This window comes from Megascapheus bottae, chromosome 6 (genome assembly GCF_031878675.1).
Source record: "Megascapheus bottae isolate mThoBot1 chromosome 6, mThoBot2.hap1, whole genome shotgun sequence".
Taxonomy (NCBI): Eukaryota; Metazoa; Chordata; class Mammalia; order Rodentia; family Geomyidae; genus Megascapheus; species Megascapheus bottae.
The window spans coordinates 64,408,947-64,434,157 of NC_143514.1; the positions used below are offsets into that span (position 1 = coordinate 64,408,947).

General features: G+C 51.8%; 1 protein-coding gene across 2 annotated transcripts in view; it reads right to left on the reverse strand.

Moving 5' to 3' along the window:
- The window catches only part of Znf362 (zinc finger protein 362), a 39,269-nt gene extending 14,394 nt beyond the window's left edge, over window positions 1–24,875 (reverse strand). The window contains exons 1-6 of one of the 2 annotated variants that reach the window (XM_090335298.1): window positions 24,708–24,875; window positions 12,329–12,454; window positions 8,092–8,155; window positions 7,674–7,920; window positions 2,125–2,470; window positions 1,301–1,525 (exon numbers count right to left, since the gene is read on the reverse strand). In XM_090335298.1, coding sequence (XP_090191424.1) covers window positions 1,301–1,525; window positions 2,125–2,470; window positions 7,674–7,920; window positions 8,092–8,155; window positions 12,329–12,366 — 920 coding nt within the window. In that variant the 5' untranslated portion in view covers window positions 12,367–12,454; window positions 24,708–24,875. The remainder of the gene's footprint in view (window positions 1–1,300; window positions 1,526–2,124; window positions 2,471–7,673; window positions 7,921–8,091; window positions 8,156–12,328; window positions 12,455–24,707) is intronic. The other variant, XM_090335299.1, reaches the window with a different exon arrangement.
- Window positions 24,876–25,211: the final 336 nt, after the last annotated feature.

Consider the following 25,211-nt stretch of genomic DNA (forward strand, 5'->3'; position numbering starts at 1 on the left):
AATGAAAACTAACAACCCCAACAACATGGAGGCCCTCACAATGTCTGTCATTGAGTTCCCACCCCACAGCAACGCTTTCCTTCCTTGACTTGCCAAAAAGGGCAAATCCTTGACCTTGCTGTCAGTGATAACCGTGAGAGCACCCCAACAGGGAGACTGCAATCTTAGAAACCTTCCCTGTGCTTCTTTAAATAACCATGGCATGGGATTTTTCTTTGTGCAGTCTTTCTGATGTCTATCCCCTCTTGTACAAGACTTCTTCCCATAAATTATTTGAGTCTTTTTTTTTTTTTTTTGTCAGTCTTGGAGCTTGAACTCCAGGCCTAGATATGTCCCTGAGAGTCTTTTGCTCAAAGCTAGCTAACTACTCTACCATTTGAGCCACAGCACCACTTCTGGCTTTTTCTGTGTATGTGGCCCTGAGGAATTGAACCTAGGATTTCGTGCATGCTATGCAAGCACTCTACCATTAAGCCACATTCTCAGGCCCCTGAGTCTTCTTTTCACACACCCAGCCAGATCTAGGCCCCGCATGGGTGGGAGTTTTGTCTGTTTTGTTCTTGGCTGTCTCCTGAGTGCCTAGAACATTGTTTGGCGTGGCATGGGGGCTCGGTAAACATTTCTTAAATGATGGTCCTCTGCTCTGGACAGGAAACTAGCTCTACTTATTCCTTGCATTTTTAACAAATGCCAAATGGTCATCTGTATATACACTGGGACCACAGAAACACAGGACACGAAGCCCAAGCCATGAAGAACTCCCAGTAGGCGGCTAAGGTGGTGAGAGCACAGAGGCTCACAAATGTAATCCCAGCTATGTGGGAGGCAGAGTTGGAGAGGATCCCCGTGTGAGGCTAGCCCAGGCAAAAAGCTACTAAGACCCCCCCATCTCAATAAATAAGTTGGGTGTGGTGGTATGCAACTATAATTCCAACTATGGAAAACGCATAGGTCAAAAGACTGCCATGTGAGGCAAAGATGAGAAACTCCTCCTGTAATTTTTTTTTAAAGGGCCATGGGGTCTGTGGGCACACAGAGGCAAGGCCTCACTCCCAGATGCAAGGATCAGAAGCTGGTGGAGAAACAGGGTGTCTTGGGTAAAGGACACAGCAGGTACAAACACCCGGAGCAGACAAGGCTGGCAGAGTGGTGAGAGCTGAGGTCAGTGAGCTGGCAAGGCCCAAATCACTCCCTGCCTTGAGGAACGACGTGCAGGCAGGCAACAGGAACCTGGAGGTTTCTATCCTGCCTTGCTCTGTGCACCAGGCCACAGCGGCTGGGCTCCAGGGCAGACACCTACCTGGTGTGCTGCTGGAGGTGGGAGAGCTGTCGGAAGGACTTATCACAGTAGGAGCAGTGGTAGGGTTTGACGCCCAGGTGGATGCGCAGGTGCTGGGCCAGGTAGGAGGCGTTGGCAAAAGACTTGGAGCAGTGCGGGCACTTGTGGGGCTTGGCCTCTGTATGCGACTTGGAGTGGATTTGCATCTCAGACTTGGTGAAAAAGGTCAGCGGGCACACCTTACACCTGTGGGACAAGAGTCAGGGTTGTGCCTGAGAGGAACCCCAGCCTCTGCCCGCACCTCCGGGAGAGGTCTTCTACCAGGGATACCCTGGACACAGGTCAGGTCTTGCTTGTAAAGGGACCCTGGTGGCTCTAGGGCAGCCAAGGCACCCTGTGTGCTGACAGCCTGGGGGATACCTGAAGCTCCCTGCTCCTCACTCTTACGAAAGGCAAACTCCAAGATCCCAGGGAAGCTGGCTCACCATCATGCATGGTGCCAAGCGGGGAGGCTCTCATGCTCAGTAATCTGCCCCCCACCCCACTGTCTGTGACAGTCCCTGGGCAGTCTCAACAAATACTGATGCCTGAGCCCTCTCCTCTGGGGCCTGCACCTCCAACGAGTTAGCTCAGAACTCTCCAGACAATTCTAACCTGGTCAGGGCACTGTTAAAAGGTAGCAGGAAATAGAGTGGATGCTCTTCCACGTAGCCTGAGGCAGGGGTGGGACTCTACCCCAGGACTCTGGACTGTAGCCCTCACTCTCAGGCCCCACACTCCCTTTCCAGCCCTGCACAAGCCTCTACCCCAAGTCTGCCAAGACCCCATCCCGAGGAGACCCCCACCTGTACGTCTTGCCCTCCTTGGCGGTCTCTCCTGAGGCCAGGATGGGGTAGGGGACAACAAGGACAGGGGGACCCCCTGGGTTCTCCGCCTTGATCTTTTTGCGGCCGCGTTCGGACTTGGGGGGGCCAAGCAGGCCGTGGCCCTGGATTGTCTTGATGGAGTCCAGGAGGGGGGGGCTGGTGATCCCTGAGATGAGGGTGGGGGATGAGGCGATGAGGCGGCTCTGGCTGGTGGTGGTGGGTGTGGACGGGGTGCTGGTACCCGTGCCGGTGCCGGTGCCGGTGCCATTGCCGGTGCTCGACTCGGATGTACTCACAGCCGGGGTCCGGGAGGACAGCCCCAGACCTGGGAAGACACAGATTGGGGATGAGGAGACGGAAGCTATAGGGGCTGACTCAGGTCCAGCCGTGGGACTCGGGTCCACTTTGCCTCTGAACTGTTTCCCAGTCATAAATTATTCCTCAGGGGTAACTGGAGGAGCTTGTGTGCGTGTAAACTGTCCTAAATAACTTCAGCTGAACTGAGTTAGGAAAAAGAAGCACTTTATGGACTCGGTATAGCTCAGTGGCAGAGGACTCGCCCAGTATACACAGGCTCTGGTTTCTACCCTAGCACCTCAAAGAAACAAGAGGCACTTTTGGAAATAATTCCAACCACAGAAAATGTCTTGAGGTACAACGATGCTCACTACTGCTTTATTTGTAACAGCAAAAATGGAACTATTCAGAAAAAAAGGAAATATTCAGCATTACTGAAGCATTCGGTAAACTGAACAATCTCTTCTACTGAGGACACATTATCTTTGGGGATGGGGTGTGACCTAGTGGTACAGTGCTGGCCTAGCACTGGGTTGGGTTCCTCAGTACCATACACACAGAAAAAGCCAGAAGTGGTGTTGTGGCTCAAGTGGTAGAGCACCAGCCTTGAGCAGAAGTGCTCTAGGACAGTGCCCAGGCCCTGAATTCAAGCCCCGGGACTGGCAAAAATCAACAACAACAACAACAAAACATACGTATATGCCGTGAAAATAATAGATGGTGTACCAAAATGTGATATGCATGGTAATTAAGAAAACCAAAAAACTATAGTTTCTGATTCCCTAACAATAAAATGTTCTTTTGCGTGTGCCGATACTGAGGCATGAACTTGGGATCCAGATGCTGTCCCTTAGCTTTTTTGCTCCAGCCTGGAGCTCTACTACTTGAAGCACACCTCTACTTCCGGTTTTGTGGTGGTTAATTCGAGATCAAGAGTCCCACAGACTTTTCTGCCGGGGCTGGCTTCAAACGATGATCCTTAGATCTCAACCTCCTAACCAGCTGAGATTACAGGTGTAAGCCACTGGTATCCGTTAATGAACTTTTCTGAAATAAAAGTTACTCTTTAAAAAGAAGGGACTGGAAATAATTGTAATAGAAAATTTAGTAGCTAACTACATTTATTTCTAAAGCCAAATTTGAACATATTCCTCCCCTACTTAAAATTTTTTCCTGGCTCCCTTCTGACCAAAGGTGAAGTCCTAACCAATCACGATATATCTACCATGTGCTTCCAAGCCACTTTTTAAAAACAATGGAACAAAAAACCTGTACATTGACAGATTTTGGTGGAGGGGCTTAAGTGGCCAAGGGTTTCAAAGATTTATGTTCAATCCACAGTAATATTAAGAAACAAACATCTATGCATTGAAAAAGCTGATGTGAGTGTGTTCTGGTTCACACGTAGGCGTCACACCTCGTTGGCTAAAGTGTACATTATTTGTGTGTGTGTAAATCATGGGGCTTAAATCTGGCCTCGGCACTGTCCCTGAGCTCTTCAGCTCAAGGCTACCAACCTACCCCTTGAGCCACAGTGCCACTTCTGCTTTTCTAGAGGTTAATTGGAGATAAGATTCTCAGGTCCTTTTGTGCCTGGGCTGGCTTTGAACCTTGATCCTCAGATCTCAGCCTCCTGAATAGCCAGGATTACAGGAGTGAGCCACCAGCCAGCTAAAGTGTACATTTGAGCAGCCTCTGGGGAGGGCCATTAATCTGTCTGTCAGTCGGTCTGTCTATTGCTAGTCCTGGAGCTTAAACTCAGTTCCTGGGAGCCAGCCCTAAGCTGCTTTTACCACTGGAGCTCGGTGATACTTCCAGCTTTTTCTGAGTAGTTCACTGGAGATAAAAATCTTACAGAATCTCCTGCCCAGGCTGGGTTCACACCACAATCCTCAGAGGGTGTCTCCTGAATCTCAGATCTCAGCCTCCGGAATAGCTAGGATTTATAGGCGTGAGTCACTAGCATTTGGAGAGGGCAACTAATATTTTAAGCATACAATTAACTCAACTTCTAGAAACTAATCATAAAGAAACGCTGGCAGATGAGCACAAGACTTGTGTGCAGGAGTCTTCTATAGGACAGGGGCCCTCCCCCTGCTAGACAGCAATGCAGCCACCAAACAAGGTGGCTGGGAGCAGGGACAGAGAGCAAGCTCCTACAGGAACTACTGGCCAAAAGTAAACCACAGGCTTCGAGAGCCCATTTATTCCAGAGTGTGTGTGCATGTGTTGTGTGCGCGCACACATGCCTGTGCATGTGTACACATTCAGGGACCAATCAGGAGAAGGACATATCTAAGTACTAACTGCAGCTTCCTCTAGGGAGGACAGGCTTTCATGCTTTGTCTAGCTGCTTCTATATTATTTGAATCTTCTACGTGGAGAATTTACCCATTTTTTAATAGATGTGATTAAAGGACAAGAGAAAAGAAATTATAGAGAAAACATTTTAAAAACTCTTATCAATACAGGGCTATTTTTTCCTCCTTTAAGCTTGTCTGCAATTTCTAGATTTTTCTCTAATAACCACATTACTACCATTACAATAAAACTGGAAGACTGTGATTCTGACAGAATGGGAAGTAGGAAATGAGGAAGCTAGCTCACAGAGACAGCTCTTCCCACCACATAAGCTCAGCAAAACCACAGAGAGAGAGAGAGAGAGAGAGAGAGAGAGAGAGAGAGAGAGAGAGAGAGAGAGAGAGAGAGAGAGAGAGAGAAAGACAGAGACAGAGAGACAGAGACAGAGACAGAGAGACAGAGACAGAGAGAGAGAGAGAGAGAGAGAGAGAGAGAGAGAGAGAGAGAGAGAGAGAGAGAGGGAGAGAGTGTAAAAACCAGAAAGAAAATGTGGAAAAGGAAAGAAAGAAATCAAAGGGTTCGCTAAGATTCTAAGTGAGGGGTTGGAAAGAAGCGATTTCTTTTTCCCCTTAGCTCTTCCCCCAACTTCAAATTTCCCTTAATATGCTTATATTGCTTTTTTAATATTACTTTTGTAATGAAAAAAATAACTTTAATAAAATCATATAACAGGAGATACGTGGAGTGCAGCTGGGGCTGCGGCAGGCTCACCACGCCGCAGTTCTCGGGTGGCTCTGAGAAGGAAGCAGAGAGGGAGCGAGGTGCTTGGCTGGAGGTAGGGGTGAGTAGAGGATGAGCCTCACCTCACCGCCTCCAGAGGAATCTGTGCCCCATGCTCTAAAGAGGGGGTCACAGACCCCAGCCCCTGATGCTTCCCCAGGCATCTCCTGAGCTCTAGCTTCAACCTACCCAGGATCAAAGCTCCCCTTTCCATGAATCCCCACTCCAGTGATCACCTCCCCAGTATCTCCACTCCCCATCCTGTCCAGCACCAGGCTCTGAACACCCTTTTTTCTCATTCTCAGCCATGTCCACATCTCTGTGTCCCCCGCCTACCCCATCACCCTTTCCTGAAGTTTTCTGCATTTCTATGTTCATTCATTCCCAACAACTATTTTGCACCTTACAGCCAGACTGATTTCTAAAGCCAAATCTGAGCAATTCACTCCCCTACTTAGAATCCTTCCATGACTCTCTCCTGACCTAGGGTCAAGTTCAAACTGATTGGTGTGTGTCACAAAGCCCTTTGTTACCTGGTGCCTGCTGCCTCTCAGACTTGGCAGCACTGGGTACAGGAAGGACGTTAAGACTCAGATTTGGAAATGGATGCTGGTGGCTCATGCCTGTCATCCTAGCTACTCAGCAGAGGGTCGCAGTTCAAAACCAGCCTAGGCAGAAAAGTCCATGATACTCTTACCTCCAAGTAACTAGCAAAAAGCTAGCAAAAGTGTAAGGCTCCAGCCTTGAGTGGAAAAAAAAAAAGCCAAATATGAGCCCAAGGTCTTGACTTCAAGCTGAGTATTGGTGCGCGCGCACTCACGCACGCACACACACACACACACACACACACACACACACGCACACACACGCACACACACACACGCACAGACTCAGTCTGCTGCCCTTGCTTTTCACTAGCCAGTTCCACACACATAGCTTTACCTTCCTTAGCCTCCATTTCCTTGTCTTAGGATAATGACATTAAAGCAGAAACCAAACATGGTCAGGACTAGGAATGTACAGAATGCTTGCCTATCATACATGAAAGCTTGGGTTCAAATCCTCAGTAACACATAAACAGAAAAGTGCCACTGTGACTTAGGTAGAATAGAATGCCTTGTGCAAAAGAAGCCCAAGGACAATGCCCAAGCCCTGAGTTCAAGTCTCAGGACTGGCAAAAAAATAAATGGTCTGGTATTCCACTCACACCCTTCACTTCCCAGGCCCGCTGGGATATGACCTGATGTGTACCGGTAATATGTCCTGTTAACTGCCCCCATCACCCCTCATGTTCCACCCTCCCCACCCCAGACAGACAGCCTGTCTGTCACTTGCTTCCTAGACAATTCTCCCTTCACACCTGCTATTCCCTGGCTTGCTCCATTTCCCCAGCTTCTCCTCAACCTTTCTTCTCATTTTATCACCTCCAAGTAAGTCTTCTCCAGACCCCGAAATCTGGTCAAGTTTCTTCATTGGGTCTCCAGATTCTTCTTCTTTTTTTTTTTGCCAGTCCTAGGTTTGAGCTCAGGGCCTGAGCACTGTCCTTGGGTTTTCTCAAGGCTAGAGCTCTACCACTTGAGCCTCAGCACCATTTCTGGCTTTTTTCTATGTATGTGGTGCCGAGGAATCGAACCCGGGTCTTAGTGCATGCTAGGCAAACACTCTACCACTAGGCCAAACTCCCAGCCCAGGGTCTCCGGATTCTTAATGTTGTATTGGCTTTCCTATTAAACAGCCCCACCCCAATTCCTGCCCTCCTCCTGCCCACTGGACTTAGGGAGTCCTCCTAACCAAGGGTCAGAGGAGGTCTGTGGATAGTCACATGAGCACCTCCACTCCACTCTTCTTCCTCTAAAACCCTAGTCCTGCCAGCTCTACCCTCACCATGTCCCTGTCCAGAATGTCCCTTCTCTGATCAGTCCTCTCCAGCCCCATTCTTTTTTCCCAAGCCACCCCTATTCTGGCTTCGGACCTTTCTCTCACAAAGTTGGCCACTGCAGCCCTACACACTTTTTAGGCTCTGTCTACTCAGCTCCACCCACCCCCTTGGTGCCACCACTGTACCACCACCTGCTCTACCCAACCTATAGACCCTGCCCATTCAGCCTCACCTAACGGTCAGGCTCTGCCCACTTGCCCCACCCACTTACCTGTGACAGTACTAGTGGCCGGCCGTGCATGCAGTGCCACATCAGGCTGTGGTACAGACTGTGGGTGCAGTCCCGGCACCTGCTGCAGCTTGGGCAGCGACATAACAGCCTGGCTGCTCTCCGCAGGCGCTGGTGGCACTAACAGGGGCTGCTGGGATGCGGTTGACGTGGGCGGCAGGTGGGGCGGCCGGATCTTCTCTGCCATCAGCTGCTCCTTGATCTTGTTAATCAGAACCAGGTTGTCCAGCTGCAGACAGGAGAGCCACAGGCTGAGGGGGCTCAGACCACACATCAGCCTGTCCAAAATGTCTTGTCCCTCATCCTGTAAGTAACCCCCAAGACCCCAGGCAGCAAAGGAAAGCAGCTCTAATGGGTGTGGGGCAGGGAAGGGCTGCTAGAAGAGCAATGTCAGTCTTACCTGGCTGGGCATGGTGGGAGGAGGGGGCCAGAAGTAGGGGTTGTTAAAGCGAGGCTCAGCCATCCTGCAGGGAGAGAGTGACTGTCACAAGGAAGTTGCCATCTGCTATGCTCAAGTCAGGGCCAGTATCTGAGACCCTCAGCCCTGTGCCACAACAGGCCCCAGTAGGCCCGAGGAACCACATCTTCATGTTGTAATGTCTGGAATTCAGTCTGTCCCTCAGTGGGCCCTGGAAGGCAAAGATCCAGACCAGAGTGCCCCAGCACTACCCCCCACCCCATGGTGCTGGCAGAGTAATCTCCCAGAAAAGCCCTAGGCTGCAGAGTGAACCTCATGGATCCCCCAGACAAATGGGATGGGGGCGGGGGCCTGGAGCAACTTTGTAAATGCCCACAGAGCAGACCCCAACCCCACTCCCTTGAGTAAAGATACCCTCATCAGAAAGACACAGCCTTTCTGCAGGACAGGGTAGGAGGACAACGATCCCTGCCTTCAACTCGAGTGGTACTGCTGGAATGTTCGAGAAATAGGATCTGACCAGCGTAGCATTCATCCAAAAGCTGTGTGCAGGAAGGCTGGGGAGGCCCGAGGCTGGGGCAGTTTGGATTTCTTTAGTAAAAGTGTTAACAAGTAACTGATGGTCTGCAAGATCCATGGCAGATCCCTTTACAGTCAGGCGACCTGTCCAATACCACAGCACCAGGGTGCTGGGTCAAGATGAAAACCCAACCTGATTCCTCTGGGGAGCTTGCTCTGCAAACCCCAGTCCTTGATAGAGCACCTACCCACGTGCAAATAGCTCAGTGCCTATATGAAAAAAGTCTTTAATCCCTCGCTGCCAGCCTGGAGCCACTTTGGTCTGACCCTGACTCAGCTGGAGGTCCAAGGATCCTCCCTTGGGGCAGCCAGGCAACCCTGACCCCTGTAAGCCTCCTATTCTGGCCATCTAGACGACAGGGTGCCAGGATGCCCTTCCAGCTGCCCATCCAGCCTCAAGAATCTCAAGATCATTTCCTGCCTGGATTTTTCCCTGACTGCTCTAAACCCCTGGGACTTCTCCTTTCCTCCTTTCCTAGAAAAACCTCAAACCAGGAATAACAGCAGGGAGTTACCTCCCTGGTAACTTCCAAGTTACCAAGGGTCCACCTTGTGTCAACAAGCACACTGACACTGAAGGACAGGTACTGGTTTTGCAGCTGAGGAAATTACAGTTCTAAGAAATGTGACTTGCTCAAGGTCACCCAACAGGTAGGTGGACAGCTGAGATGTCACTATGATCTGCCTGACTCAAACGGACGTCCAGTGCATCAGTCCCTTCGCTGCTCAAGGCAGGACAAAACCTCTTGACTGCAGGTGTCTAGATATGCCCAGCTTCGGGATGGCATGATCGTGACCCCATGGATGGGCACGAGGTAGAGCTGGAGGGCAGAGGGCTGAGGAGATGAACCAAAGGCGTTTGGGAGTTGGATCCACCTGTATATCCTCAGCTTGCAGGCCCAGGGGTTTCAATGCAAACTGAATGACAAAATGAAGAAGTAAGAATTCAAATTACTTTAAAGAAAATCTTACACAAAGCCCATACTCTATCTAGATGCTCAGTGTACAAAGCTCCTTAGAATTCCAGCAAAGTAGCAATAAGAGGAGAAATCTTGCCCCATTCTACAGAGGGCCAAGCTAGGCCAGCAGGACAGAGTCACCTTACTCTAGGCTACATGGAAGGGAGGCAGGAAGACCCACTGTGCTGCAGCAACATCAACTCTCTAAGTGCTATAAGACGGGGGGAGGAGGGGGGGACTTCCCTTCACTATGCCTGTCCTGGCCAGATTCTCTGCCTGCTCTACCAGGCTGTTCCTCAAGACAGGTCTGGGGAAATCTTCCTCTCCTCATCCTCTCCAATTCAATGCTAAATTCAAGGTTCCCAGAGCTGGACAGTCAGTTCCGAGCATCCTCCGCCACTTATCAAGGACCCGGACAGGCACAGGTCAACTCTTAGCTGGAAATCCAAGCCCAGAGTCCAGGGTGCTAAGTTGTTCTGGTCACTCAATCACCTGACAGCCCTTGTCTGATTTCTGGTAGGGTAATGCCTCAGTCAGTGCCCTGGCTGTGGTGTCCACCTTCCACTGTGTGCTAGATTCAGGAAGGGGTAGGCTGGGGCGAAGCAGGTGAGCCAGCCTCAGGGAGGGTATTCCCTGTGCCCACTGACCCCAGCACTAGGAAATGAACCCTGGGGAGAAGTGTCGGGAAGGTGTTCAGGGATGGGCTACTCAGACCCTGAGAAGGGACTGAAGCTGCAGAGAGGCCTGGTCAGATGCATGCTGAGGGCAGACAAGAGGAGGTAGGAACACACATGGCCAGTATGGGGCAATGAGCTGCTACCCACAAGCAGGGAAAGAGCTGGAGAGTGGTAGGTGGCAAGGGACAGGTGGTGGGGGGAAATCCAGGTAAGAAAAGCTCCAGGAATGTGCAGCCCAGGGAAGCCCTGAAGCAGCGGGCACCTGGGGTTAGGGAAGTCTCCGTATGGGTAGGGGTGGGGCTGGAGCATTCTTGTCTGATGGGCAGAAAAGACAGGCTGGCAATTGGGCAGGGCAGGTAGATGAGGTGGTGCCATGAGCCCTGGGCCTGGGCCAGACTCCTGTAGTGGGGCTAACAAGCCATCACTTTGTCTTTCTTGTTCTAAAAGGAGAAAAAAGTTGGATGGATGGATGAGCTGCTTGAAAAATCGTTCCCTGATAGCCAGTCTGTCTGCCCATTCATTCACCCATCCATTCATCCTTCTACCCTTCCATTCCAGACACATCCTCTGGGCCAAACCAGGGACCAGTGTTGGTGAGTCTGAGGCAAGCACCCTTCCTTCCTAAGCTGAGTAGCAGCAGCACACAATTACTGGGCTTCTGCAAGGAGCTCCCCCCATGAGCCCCACTACCCTCCTTGCCTGCTCTGGACCCTTGTCTGCATAGGATTCCTCAGGGAGCCTCTCCTCTTGCCAGGAAACTCAGCTCCTGGACAGCTGACTTGCCAGCCAAACCTGAGCTTCCACCTCCCACCTGAGACCCTCCCTTGGGTTCAGGCTCAGCTCTTCAACCCCACCACCCCCACTCCCTCGGGCTGTTTCACAGCTGATCAGCTTCAGCCTGCCTGTTCTAGCCATGGATTTCATCTTTGGGGTGCACCTTCCCAGTCACCCCACCTCTGTGCAGGACATCCCATCTGCCTAGCTATTCTTGCCATAGACTCACGACCCACGGAGATCCATGGCACGTGCCCCCTCCCTCACTCCTTTCTACCCCAAGACATCCACAAGAGCCATCTGTAGAATCCATATACTCTTCTAGATGCCAATCCAAGACATGGCACCTCGCCTCACCAGGAAGCAGCCTGATTTGTTTGGAGTTCAATATGGCCTGGGATCAACTCCTGGTTACAACTCCCCAGCTGTGTGATCTTGGGCAGGTCACTTGCTGTGCCCCCATGTTAGGGATTAGCAGTCAGAATGTGGGCCAGAGCCCTCCTGGGAAGGGCACGCTCCTGCCTTGGGTCTTAAAGAGTGAGTGGAAGTTAGGCAGCCACAGACAAAATGTAGACCTTTTGGCAGAAGCAATGGCTTGAGCAAAGGCCACAGGTGAGAAACATGGGTGTGAGGTGGGGGGGGGGGGTCGTCAAGCTCCCAGAGCCCACTGGAAGATAGGAGATAAGGCCTGGGAGGTCAGACCAGGCTCAGAGGTGAATTGATCCCTGAGGCCTGCATGGGAGCCTGGAGCTGCAGCAGGGTGATTGGCAGAATGTGTGGTTTAGAAAGACCCTTCCTGTGTGCCCCTGGGCCATGTGCAGAAAGCTCTGGAGAGGCCAAGTGGGAGGTAGCAGGGGATCCTGTGCAGGCCTGCCCTGGAGAAGGGAGGCCAGAGACAAGGGTCTGGTGTCTCGGTAGAGCTGACGGCCTAAGACTCATGCAGGCTGCCCCCACAGGGTGCTGGGAAGTTTCTAGACATTGACTTGGACAAACACAGTCACGAAGACATGCAGACAGACAGCATCAAACCCCACACAGGACAAACACAGATCTATGGCCACATCATGGCCTGGTAGGGAACCCACTGCCACAAGCAGAAAGTGTCAGGAGGGTGAACACATCTCCCCAGGGCACACCAAGGGTGGCTGGGAGGGACGCTCGGATGCTTTAATCCCCCAAAGAACAAACCCCTCATTGACAGATCGTAACCTGGAATGCCAGGCTCCTTACCTAGAGGGTCCTTTCCCACTTGGTGAACTTCTACTCATCCTTCAAGACCCAGCTCAAGTGTTCCCTCTTCTACGGAGCCTTCCCTGAACCCCCAGTCAGTCACTTCCTCTGTGTTCCCAACAGCACCTTGTATATGGGAATAATAACAACAATAACAATAAAATGTCGGCTATGTGCTGAGTACGTTAGGATCCAAGTTACTGAATCTTCTCAATGGTCCTGTGATGTGCACTTAAACAGAAGAGACAACTGAGGAAGGTTCAACCAACGTGCCCAAAGTCACACAGCTATTGAGGGAGTCGCGATGCCCCTCAGATCCAGCCCAACAGAGCCCAGTGCACTCCAGTGTGGTCTCTGTTTCCATGGCACCTGGGTATTGTTCTCCACCAGGCTGCGAGCTCTTCCCGGGCAGGGCTTGGTGGTCTTTCACCCGGGCTAGCATCTGGCATAGGTGGTCACCTACAACGGCTGGGAACTGTGACGAATACTTATAGCAATGACTTTAATGCTACAATAGATCCAATGTACAGATGGGGGAGGAAACTGAAGTCCAAAGAGGTGAAACAATTTGCCCGAGGTTGCAGAGCTCAATCTGGGTTTGAAAGGTCGCCTCTGAAGTGAGCCCAGCCAACACCAAAGGAACAAGCAAAGAGGGACGAGGCACTGCTAGGTGTGCCAGGCTCTGCCACCATGGGGAAGTTCAGAGGGACACAAAGAGGGTTGGTAGCTGGGCCACAGTGGGTTACAAAGAGCTGAACCCACTGCCACCACAAAGGGGGAGCAGCTCGGCAACCATACCCCCCCCTCCGAACCCCAGGCCATCCCACAGACATTAGAAAGTCAGGATCTGCCCAGGCCCGGCAGCCACACGGGACCCAAATCCCAACAAAGCAAGTGAGTGAGAGCAAGACCCAAGCCACTGGGACACTGTGATTACGAGAGGCAAAAATAAAAACCTGCGTCAGAAAGGCAGAACTGTGGGGAACCACACCCAGGGGAAGGAGGGATGGGAAGGGGGAGTGGCGAGGGCTGGTTTGGGTTATTCTTTGTTTCTCTGAGTCCCAAAATTCTCAGTAATGTCATTCAGTTGCTTTTAGAAGGAAAACAATAACTCTGTTCTTGAAATTTGAAAGAAAATGGTTGGTAGCCCAAGGGGGCACAGCTGCACGGTCTGGAAGCAGAAATATGGGCAGGTCTGGGCCAGTTGTCAGCTGATAGTGGATATCCACTGGCCATTGCATGCCAGGCCCTGCACAGCCCCATCCTCCAGGCATGGATGACCAGGGAGGGGAGTGGGTGTCAGGAAAGGCGAGCTGCACTTTGAAGCTAATTACAATTCCACAGGCTTGGAGGAAAGAGGGCTCAGCTACTCCAAGGATCGCCACATCCCCCACTCCATTCTTCTACTGTCATGATTCAGTTCTACAGAATAAATCTATCCAGAACCTTTCATGGCTCCCCACTGCACCCTAGACTCTGTCTGGACTCTGACCTGAGCAGACTCTGCTGTCCTCTTTGGCCTCACTGCTTGTCCTATCTCACATCTGCCTAGCCAGACTAGGGTCTCTGCCTTCTAGTATTCCACTTGCCTTCTTGCCTCCTCACCTTCAAGCAAGCTGTCTCCACTCCCTGGGGCCCTGTGTCCTCTCCAGTTCACTGGTTAATTTCAACTCCTGCTTCCACCCTAACTTTACAGGACACTTCTTCCAGGAAGCTTCATTTTTTCCTTAGGGCTCTCACTTTCCACCATTAGAGCAATGCTGGCTCTCTTTTCTGCCTCATCCATCTTTGCTGTTGGCATGTGCTTTCAGTTGGGGAAGAAGGGAAGACTTATGGCTGAGTCCTTTACCTTTTAAGCCCTACACACTATCTGGTAGGTGTTTGAATGAATGAGCCAATGAATGAATGCAGGCACGTATGCATGCTAAGGTGGGAGGAATGGGAAGGGTTGGCATGGATAGGAGAACCACCCCCCAATACCGCAAGTCACCTCCAGCCTCTCCGGTATTATAGTTGCCCCTGCGTTCAGTAGTTCCTTATTTCTTACACAGTCTTTCTGCTTGATCCAAGGGTCTGTATGTGTTCTGTCAAGCCTTGGAGACCCCACCCCTCCCAAAGGACTGAATAGTGAGCAAGCACAGTCAATGGTTTTGTTTCCCTAGCAGTGAAAATTAAAGGAGTCTCATCTGACAAAAGAGCAAAAAGAAAAGGATAACACCCAGTCCTGGTGAGGGTACGGTGAAATCAGCATACCCACAGACTACGGCTAAAGAGTGTAAATTGGAACAATCACTTCTGGGAAAAAAAAAAATTGGCCACAATGTGTGAAGAGCTCTACAAATGCTCACAGACTACCTGGCTACCGGTCTCACTCTCAGTCATCCATCCCTAGAAATAACCCAAAGATAGACAACATTATATGCACAAAACTGTTTGCTTAATTTTTTTAATGATAGCAAAATCCTGGCATAACCAAAATTGCAAGCAATAGGGAGATGGTTCTGTAAATCGTGTTCATCAGTGATGCCATTTACTGACACTGATAATCGCTAGTGCCGCTGGCACAGCTAAGACTCACTTAAGCTCACTCAACCTGTCTGAGGCACGGCATGGAGAGATTAGGGAACTTGCCCCAAGTCAAGCGGGGAGTATGGATTCAAATCCAGACCAGTGTGCTTCAAAGTCCAGGCATCCCACTCTGTCATGGGCCCATTAATAAGAAAGAAAAAAAAGAACACTCTGCATGAGCTGGGCACCAGTAGCTCACACATGTAAAACTCCCAGCTACTCAGGATGCTGAGACCTGGGAGAGCACAGTTCAAAGCCAGCGTAGGCAGTAAAGAATGCAAAAACTTCATCTCTAATTAAACAACAGAGCACTAGCTACAAGCAAAAAAGCAGACAAGGGTAAGACTCTGAGTTTAAGTTCCTTGTAACAACACATATACACAAAATAAAAGCACCTTGCTGCTGGGAGTGGTGGAGTATGCTTGTAATCAACCTTAGCACTTGGGAGGCTGTGGCAGCAGGTCTGGGAATTTAAGGCCAAACTGGGCTACAAAGCAAAACACTTCTCAAAAAATACCCTGAAGTCATGTAGAAATATGTGTGTGTGTGTGTGTGTGAGAGAGAGACAGACAGACAGACAGAGAGAGAGAGAGACAGAGACAGACAGACAGACCGACAGACAGAGTGCAGGAACTAGTAGCTTCATAAGCCACTCACTACTCAGGGTGCTGAGATCCAGGGGATTATAGTTCAAAGTCAGCAAAATACCAGACAGGCACAATGTGGCTGAAATGGTAGAGTGCTAGTAGAATAAGCAAGCCAAGTAAGTGAATGGCCTTGAATTCAAATCTGGTACCTGCAAAAATTAGATGTATAAATAAACCAATGACATCTATATAAAAGCTGGATGCCAGGAAAAAGGAGGGTTAGAAAATACTCAAATCTAATAGTGGGATGTTTCACTTTCCATCTTGCTATTTCATGACTTTTCTGCAGGGTCTAACAGGACTGTTTCAAGGAATACTTCAAAATAAAGCTTCATCAAGCTTTGGCAAAGCAACAGGCTCCAGCCCCTCAAATCCTGTGCTCAGCAGGGAAAGGTCTCAAGGAGAGACAAGGCTTGCCAACTCCCAGGAGCACAAGCTCTGAGCCCCAACCTCAGGCAGGGCTGGGACCCCAGTCAGGAAACGATTCCTTTCCCATCCCATTCAAAATCTTCCAGCTACCTCTGGGCTCGGCAGGACACCTGAGATCTCCGTGAGGAAGACCCTGCTGGCCACATGCGCAGGTATCCGCTGCACCTGTCCCCCAGCCACACTGTACACTGTACTACCTACAGGCCTCCCAAACAATGTGCCAGCTGCAGTCACCCATGGAGGGAGGACTGGGGGAGTCACACCACCCAAGTGAGAATCCTGCCACTGAATTTCAGCTCCAGAGTCACCCCACTGGCTGAATGGCCCGTCTGTTAGTCTAGTCCCCCAAGGAAGCCATGAGCTCTGCATGGGTAAGGCTTGGGTTTAGTTCTTAGCTCTGCTCCCCAAGGCCCTACTCAGCCCATGGTCCAGCCTGCTCTTCCTCCACTCCTCAGCTTAGAGGTCACATTCTAACCTTTCTCGGGCAGGAGCTAGGTGCCCTGTCAAACCCTCCCATGCCCCTGCATCCTCCCTACCTAAACAGCACGCCTCCAAGTATTCTGTCTCCCATCAGCCCCAAGGGCAGGGCTACCACTTTAGACTAAACCAAGTACTGACCATGGGGGAGGGCTCTACTTCGCAATAAGCCCCCAAAAGAAGCAATGAAAGGAAGACTTTCCATCCAGGAGAGAGAAAAAGTGGGAAGAGCATTCCAGCAGAGGGGCAGTGTGTATAAATTGCCTACTTCCTGGGAGAGTGAGAAGGAAGTGCGTGTGCAAAGGCCCAGAGTCAGGAGAGTGTACATCAGTGGACTTGGTCTGGGGTGGGTAGAATGCAGGAATGTATACGGGAGGCAGGGGCTGGTAACTGGAGCAGTTCATACCGACAGGCCAGAGGTCATGCTTAGATGAAAGTAGGGCAGGGGTGGGAGCTGTGGGCAAGGTTTGTCACAGCCAGGTCCTTATGGGACCAAGAAGATAGCCTGTCGAGGACAAGTAGGAGGTGGTAAGAGAAAGTGAGGTTTCTTACCATGCAGACTCCTTGAAACCCTGTGCTTAAAGTAGCCTCCCACAGCCCCTCTGCCCGCCCCATGACCACACTCCATCCAACCTAGAGTTCCAGCGGCGGCCCCCCCCCCCAAGACCCTAGCTAGCCAGGCCAGCCCTGGAAACCGGCTCCTGGGAACTGGCTGTGAGGCTCAAGACTCCCGAGGGTCCTGGATCCAATCACCCCTGCGGGGCTGGGAAAGGCTGTTCTCATTGCAATGGTGAAGCTGATGGTGGGAGGGATGCTGTGTGGGCCTCGCTTATAAGAACATCTCCTCTTCCCTCCCTGGCCCTCCTTGACGCTCCCACTCTTGTGGCTAGCCCATTCTGGGAGCCCCCTCCCCCGGTGCTCACCCCCACCTACCTAGAAGCAGCCAGCAGGAAGTGGACTTTCTCTAGGCTGGAGAATACCCTACAGACTACGAACTCAGGCCCCTCTCCACCCCTAGCTCCCGTGCCAGCAGAGAACTCCTTCTGCCAGCAAGGGACGAGGATAAGGTTAGCAGGTGACCAAGTACTTCCTCTCTGCCAGGCATCTCAAATGCTTTGTGGGCGCTTCTCAGACCCCTGCCCAGGGAGAAACATGAGCATTTTGAAAGACAGCATAGACACAGAAGCTGCCTAGAACACACGTGGACAGCTAAGTGGCCATCTTACAACGGCCACGACACCTAAGGAGCCCTCACCCCGAGTTCCTTCCCCATTGCAGTCTCCACCCAATTCCAAAGGCTCCCCTCCCTGTTTCTATGGTAGCCTCTTCCTTGTTTGGGGTCAGGAATGAAGCTCAGAGCGGTTCTCAGCTTCCCAAGGTCATGCATTGGTGAGGGCCAGGAGAGCGGAACCTTCTGTTAAGTCCACTTCCTCTCTGAGCCTCAGTTCCCTCATCTAAGAAATAAAGGGGCTCCATTAAAATCCTAGCCTGAGTCCCTGGACCCTCACGGTCGTGATGTGACACCCTGGAAAGTAAGGACTGTGAAGCCAGATATCCCAGGCATGGGCCTCACTGTTCTCATCTGTAAAATGGGGGTGATCCTGGGACCCACACAGGGCTGCAGTGCAGATCACAGTGAGTGACGAGAGGCTTTAGGACAGTACCCACTGCAGAAGAAATCCTTGAGTATGAACCTTGGTGGGGTACTCAACTAAGACATCCAGGTGCCATCCCCAACAATCTGAAAAATGGAGTAGAAATCTACTCAACCCACTGTCTTCAACTACCTGGAGCTGCATGGCTCTGAGGGGTTCTGAGGGGCTCCTCGGACCCCCATGGGTTATTGTGCTGAGGATGGAGCTCCAGCTCCCATATCATCTTAAAACCAGAAAGCTGCCTGCTGAGCTGGGGCTGTGGCCTTCCCTCCAGGAGCGTTCAGAACAGACCCAGGGGCCCTGGGCAGGAATCCCTGTTGGATGTAGTGTCTTAGGGCCCCTAGAATGCTGCAGCAGTGACATGGATAGGTCAGGGGGACTCAGGCCTAAATACAGGTCAACAGATAGAGTGGGCTATAAGCAGACAAGGCAGCCAGGGGAGGGCTATCTGGGCAAAGAGGAGCCAGGAGGGCTGGGTGGCCACAGGGGAAGAGGGGAACAGGCCACAAGCTCTGCCCTCTTCTCCATGTCCCATTATTTACATCCTCCCCACCTTCTCCATGTTCCCGGATGTTCCACCTCAGGATAGAAACACCCTTTGCCCAGGAAATGGCTGGTCTCTGGAGGGAGCTCAGAGGTCACCTCCTCCGAGCAGTCCTCCCTTCCTCCCTGTCACTGAAGTCTATCGAAAAACAAAGTGATAGGGAAGCCCTTCCAGAAAGTATTTCCTCTCCGAAACCTGCAATGGCAGAGCCTTTTTGTAGTATGTCTCCCCAGCTGAGGGAGGACTACCTCAGTTTTCTTCACTCTTATCTCTTGCAGGGGCCCAGGACCAGAGATCTTGGAAATACACCGCAAGTACCACTCAACCGAATGCCAAAGAGAAATGGAAAAGAACTACCTGCCCCACCCATGTCTTCAGGCAGGTCCCAGCAGGGAGTGAGCACGCATGTGAGTGCAAGGGGTGCCTGAAAGATTCTGCACCAGGCCCAGGATAAGAGTCTGCTTTCTCACCATTACAAACACGCATACCTGTACCACATGTGCCTACACGTAAAAGCATGTGTGCACAAGCGTGTGATCCTGTGAATGGCAGGGTGTGTACACGTTCCTTTGTGGTGTGTCTCTGGACACATACTCCAGTAGACAGGCCTCCCATCTGCCAACCTCCCAGAAGCCCAGGTCAGGTCAGGAATGGGGATGCAATGGCTGACTGTGTGCTTGAGCATATTAGGGTGGACACACCCCAGCCAAGTATCCCCCTATAGAAATCCAGAACCCAGCTGGCTGGACTGTCCTCTCGGGAACCTGAAACCTTTATCCAAAGCTCAGAAAAGGACTCAGATGGGGATGACGACCCTGAGGCAATCCTTGGGATTAGGGCAGAGACAATGCAAGACCTCCAGCCACAGCCTTCGGCCTGTCCCTGACACCTTCCTTATCCACTACAGACACCCACCTGGTCTACAAAGCACAGCTCCAGTCCTAAGTTCCAGAAAGCCATCCTAACTACCACAGCCTCAACTCACCTCCAACACAGCCAGTTTGCTGTATGTCACTCAAGGGTCGGGACTGCCCCAGTGCCCAGAAATACTGTCATATGGTAGAGATGGAACAGCCTGTTGGCACGTAGGGAGTGAAAGCCCACCAGGTAAAGCCTTGGAAAGTCATAGGTGACCCTAGATAAGGCCCATCCGCCCCTCCCATTTCCCTGAGGGGTAAAATGATTGAACCAAATGATCTGAATCAACCTCTGACATCAAATGGATTTAGATTTCCAAGATTCTGTAGACAAATGTCATCAAATACAGACCTTATGGGACAGCTAAGCGTGCCTCCTCTCCCCAGGTACATCAAAAGCCCTTCCAAACAGCCCAGAGTAGTGTCAGCCTGGCACTACAGAGACACCAGAAGCTCAGGAGATACCACCTGTCTTGGCAGCCTCTGTGTGAGGTCCATTCACATGTTCAACACTACACCTTGGATAACTGACACAGGTAGCTCCCGCTCCGGGTAGAAGAAAAAAGCTATGGATACCATAAAACCATGGCCAAGGCCATGGGAATCAGAACATTAACATCACCTCCCAGGGGTTATTCATTGGCGTGCTGCAACCATTGACACTTTTGTAAAGAAGAAAATCTTTCTCCCCACATGAACTATCTGACCATAGGCAGCTGGAGACGTAAGGAAGAAGGGGTCTTGTGGGAGGAAAAGTTCTAGAAGAGATAAGAGGCCCCTCTCTCAGGATGTGCAAAGGGGTAAAACAGGGGTCAGAACAATGAAGATTGGATACTTCAATACCAATACTTAAAGGACATGGTCTGACACATATGAGCATGCTGTGTCACTAAATAAATGAGGCATGAAGAGTCTACTTTGTAAGATCCTAAATCAAAGATTGGATGATGCTAAAGCTTTAGGTGTCAAAGGTTCTGGGCTAGGAAGCTGCTAAGGTTCTGTGATGGGAAGAAGACTGGGATTCCTGGATTCCAAGATTTAATTATCTCATAATTCTTTTTCTTTTTTCTTTTCTTTTCTTTTCTTTTTTTTTTTTTTGCCAGTCCTGGGGACTGAACTCAGGGCCTGAGCACTGTCCTTGGGCTTTCCCCAAGGCTGTGCTTTACCACTTGAGCCACAGCACCATTTCCGCTTTTCTATGTAAGTAGGTACCGAGGAATTGAACCTGGGTGTTCGTGCATGCTAGGCAAGCACTCTACCACTACGTCAAACTCCAGGCCCCTCATTATTTCCTAACAACAATTCTGAGCTTCCCAGGGGAAGTTGACAGACCTCAGTGTAACTTCATCTCCCAGGCACTGCCAAGCCACCAAAGCTGCTGCCACACCTGGACCCCCTACCCCACCAGCCGGGCCTCACTTCTGCGGAAGGCTCAGCCACACCTTGCTCAAGGCTGGCATAAGCTCAGTGTCCTAGCAGTGTTACCAGCCAGAAGTGCACATAACCAAACAAATGAGGTGTCAGATGCTAAGAGCCCCAAAAGCAATTCGAAAGGCTTGTATGACAGAGTTTGAAAGCCAGAAGCTTTTATAGAGCAAATAGAGAAGCCCCCCTGCCCCACCCGGTCTGAGAAGTTAACATTCAGTTGGTGTGAGCAGATTTCAGGAACAACAGTCCAAGTGAGGGAATGTGCAAAGGCCCTGTCAACAGGCTTTTGTAAATTCAAGGTGCAGAAAGAAGCCAGAAAGTCAAGGCCACAAAGATCAAGAAGGAATTCTGGATTTTTTTTTTCTCTTTTAAATGTCAAAAAAAAAAAAAGGAAGAATTTCAGCAGAGGAATGACAAGACAGGATCAGGGTTCCCAGTTCTTCTAGCTTTCTGAAAGTACTACCTTAGTTCACAAAGTCAAGGCAGGCCTGGCAAGGTAATCAACAATCCTTAGAATTCATTGTGTATATTGAGCTCCGATCACATGCCTCCAAAATCCTGGGCTACATCAGACACTGTGCACAACCCAGGAGAAATTCACTAATCATGAATAGGAGGCTCAGAAGAGGGAAGAAAGTGTTCAAAGCAAAAAAAAGTGAGTGTTGATCTTAGGATGCAAATCCATCACTATTATGGTCTATGGAACTCCTGTTCTCCAAGAGGTCTTCCTTGGGGGTCTCTGATAGGCAACCAGTGAGTACCAACTGCCCTGACTGGTGAGCCTGTGGCCTCAGCTTTTCTTGTGAGCTCTAGAGCCTAAAGAGGACTACACTTGCATCTTACTTCTGTCCAACATGGATTGGGTAAGTTGGGGACTGGATGGATGGATGGATGGATGGATGGATGGATAAACAGACCACTGAAATAACTTATCAATAAATTAATGAATGGATAACAAAGGAATAAATGATTTAGCAACAAACAAATGGGTACACGAACCGAAAACAATGAATTTAGAGGAAGGCAGGGCAAGGATGGGTGTGCCCAGGGAAGGGTCAGGCCTAGATTAACGTAAGACCTAGTCTGTATTTCACCCATACAGAAGCTTCTTCTCTACAACTGGGATTAGCTTAACTCCATTCCTCAAGGCTATAGGTGGCCTGTTCTTCAGTCCCATCTCCAAGCCCCAGCAGCTAGTGTTTCTCCCCAGAGCCCAGGGAAGTCTGGGTGCTTCACTGTTCCTGACTGCCCAAGAGGACCAGGGCTCTAGGCCTCGCTGGGAGGAGAACCACTGGGTGACTTCCAGCTAGTGGCTTGCCCACTCTGAATGACCTCCCAGGGCCTTTCCATCTCTCACATTCTTTGGGGTGGGAGATGGGCCTCTGGATTTTTACACAGTCACTGAGGTCAACAGAGGCATTTGACAAAAAAACAGAAGTGAGCAGAGTCCTTCCTGCCCAGGAGCACCAAGGCCCACCTAGGAAAAGCCCACACAAGGAGTCTAACAGTCTCAGATTAAGCCCTCCTCTGCCACTGCCTGTCCTTTTCAAGCCTCAGTTTCTTAAGTGGGCCCAACTGTCTCCACTTTAACATTGCACTACAAGTCAGTTTTGAGGGGAGCCTGACATGACAACAACCATGAAGCACACAGGGCAAACTGTGAAATCTGCATCCCTCAAGAAGGGTAATAAGAGTAAGGGTCCGGGGAGTGAGGACATACTGTCCCATCTCAATCCAGCCTTCCAGAGGTCAGAGCCCAGAACAGGGGAGAGCCCAGTCGTGGGCACCTCAACTACAGGTCCTGCACTCAGTTCTCCTCCTATCTGGTAACACAATGCTAGGCAAGTCATTTCTCTTTGTTCCTCAGTTTCTCCCACTGAAATCTAGCTGTCTTGGTACCCTGTGACCCAGGCATGCCTTGTTCTGCAGCTCTGAACCCTTAAGCCCACGCTTTCAGCCCTTAAATGTCTTCAGGATGGTCACAGAGCCCAAAGGAGTCAGGGCACATCACCACTGAGACTGGGGGGTTCCCCTCCAGGAAATGGAGGAAGAGGTGACTACATAGGCTCAGAGCAGAGTATAGGACAGACAGACTTTCCCAACAAGGGAAAGGCCTGGGCCAACACCTCATCTCCTTAGACAGCACAAGCCATCCCAGATTTTGTGAGCCTGGCTTTTAGATCCTCTATAGCCCATAGAGCCAGCAGGTCCTGACCTGTCCAGCCTCAGGACAGGAACTCAACCTAAGTCCAAACTGTCTCTAACAGAGGCCACTGGGCTGTCAGGGCAAGGGTGGCAGAAAGGGGTAGGAGGGAATGCAGGAGAGAGGCACATTGCCTGAGGGGTCTAAGAAACCAACCACCTCTTCCAGATGCCACCTTTGAGGGCCAAGAGGACCCCAGGTCAGAATGGGGTTCCCTGGCTGCAATCAGCCAAACACTCCACTTGCCCCAAGGGTGTGGGGCCACACACACACACACACACACAACCCCAACCCACTAAGGGCAAAATTCTGGCCTACCAAGGGGTGCTGACCACCCATGAAGGATCGAGGCCCACCCCTGGTTCCTGAAGGTTCCACAGATGCTCCAGGGCAGGGTGATGGGAGGGCAGGATTCTTTCTTCAAGTCAGAGGTCTTTGGCTGGAAACCCTGAATCCGTTCCGAGTCCCCACTGCCAGCCCTCCTCCCCCAAATCTAGAAATATAGTTCCTTGCAATGCCACTTTTACAGAGCCCCATCTAAAAGACTCTCTGCTCCCCCAAAACTCCCATCCCCAAACCTTCCACAATCCGTCCCCCCTCCCCCGCGCGGCACTGAGGAAACCGGCAGTTAACTTTCCCCCCCTCCAATCCCCTGCAAAGGCGGCGCGTTTGGGGGGGCGGGTGAAGTGGGCCCCCAAGATCCTTTCGCGGGCATCTCACCGCCTTCCAAAAAAAAAAAAAAAAAAAAGCTTAAAAAAAAAAAACTTTCAGAGTTAACTTTAAATTCCCATCCCTCCCCCTGAAATCGGCCGGCAGCTTCCCCCCTCCTCCTTTTTTTTTTTTCTTTAAAGTGCAATTGCATTGTGTCTCACCTCCCCGAAATGGCTCGAAGCTCTCGCCAAAGAAAAGGGGAAAAAAAAGCCAACCCTTCGGGTGCCCCCTCTGCTTCCAGCCGCCTCTCCCACATTCTCAGACAGTTTTATTAAAATTTTCAGACAAAAGAAAAACAAAAATGGCAGCCTGGCTTATTTTTAAAACAGGACAGGGACGCCATATTCTGCAGATCTGCAAAAAAACGGAGAAATCCGGCACTGGCCGCTCCACCGGGCCGGCTGCGAAGTGCGCGAACCGCGCCGTTTGCAATCCGTTTATTTGCATTAAGCCCCATGAATCATTGTTTACCGGAGAATTGCCGCAGGTTTGAATAGCCCGGCTTAAGAAAACACACGCACACACACGCGCGCGCGCACACACACACACACACACACACTCGCACACCCGCCCGAGACACACTTCCGAGCCGGCCCGCCGCCCGCCCTCCCGCGCGCCCCCGCCCCCGCCCGGGCCCCGGCCCCGGCTCCCAGACACCCGCGGCCCCCTGGGCCCTCGGAGCGCCCCGGCCCGCGCTGACAGCGCCCGCGTCCGGCCTGGCCCCCACCCGCAACTCGGCGCAACTTTCCCGCGGGCGGGCGCCGCTCTTCCCTCCCCGCGCGCCCCGGGCCCGCACGGACCTGGCTGTGCTGGTGGCGCTCCGGGACGTGGCCGCAGCCCCGCGCCCGGCGGCCCGAGCAGGGCCCGGGCTTGGGGCTCCGGACTCCGGGCTCCGGCTCGGTGCGGAGCCGCGCGCAAACCTTCCGGGTCGCCTGCTGTTCACTTCTGGGTTCTGCAAGCGCCGAGGCGGCGGCGGCGGCGGCGGCGGCGGCGGGAGGCGGCGGCGGCGGCGGCGGCGGGAGGCCGGGTCTGCAGCGCCGCGCGGCCCCCCGTGCGCTCAGCGAAGCCCCCGCGCCGGGGTCCTGGGGGTGGGGTGGGGGGATGGGGGGCCGCGTCGGGGCCCCCCCGCGCCTCTCCACTGCGCAGCCCGCCCGGCCCCCGGGGCTCCGGCGAGTGGGCAGCGCCCGGCGCTGGCGACTGTGGGCGCGCGGGGAGGGGAGGGGAGGGAGGGGAAGGGGCGGCGGGCGGGGCGGGCGCACGCTGGGGGCCCCCAGCTCGGGCCCCGGGGCCTCGTCTCGCGCTCG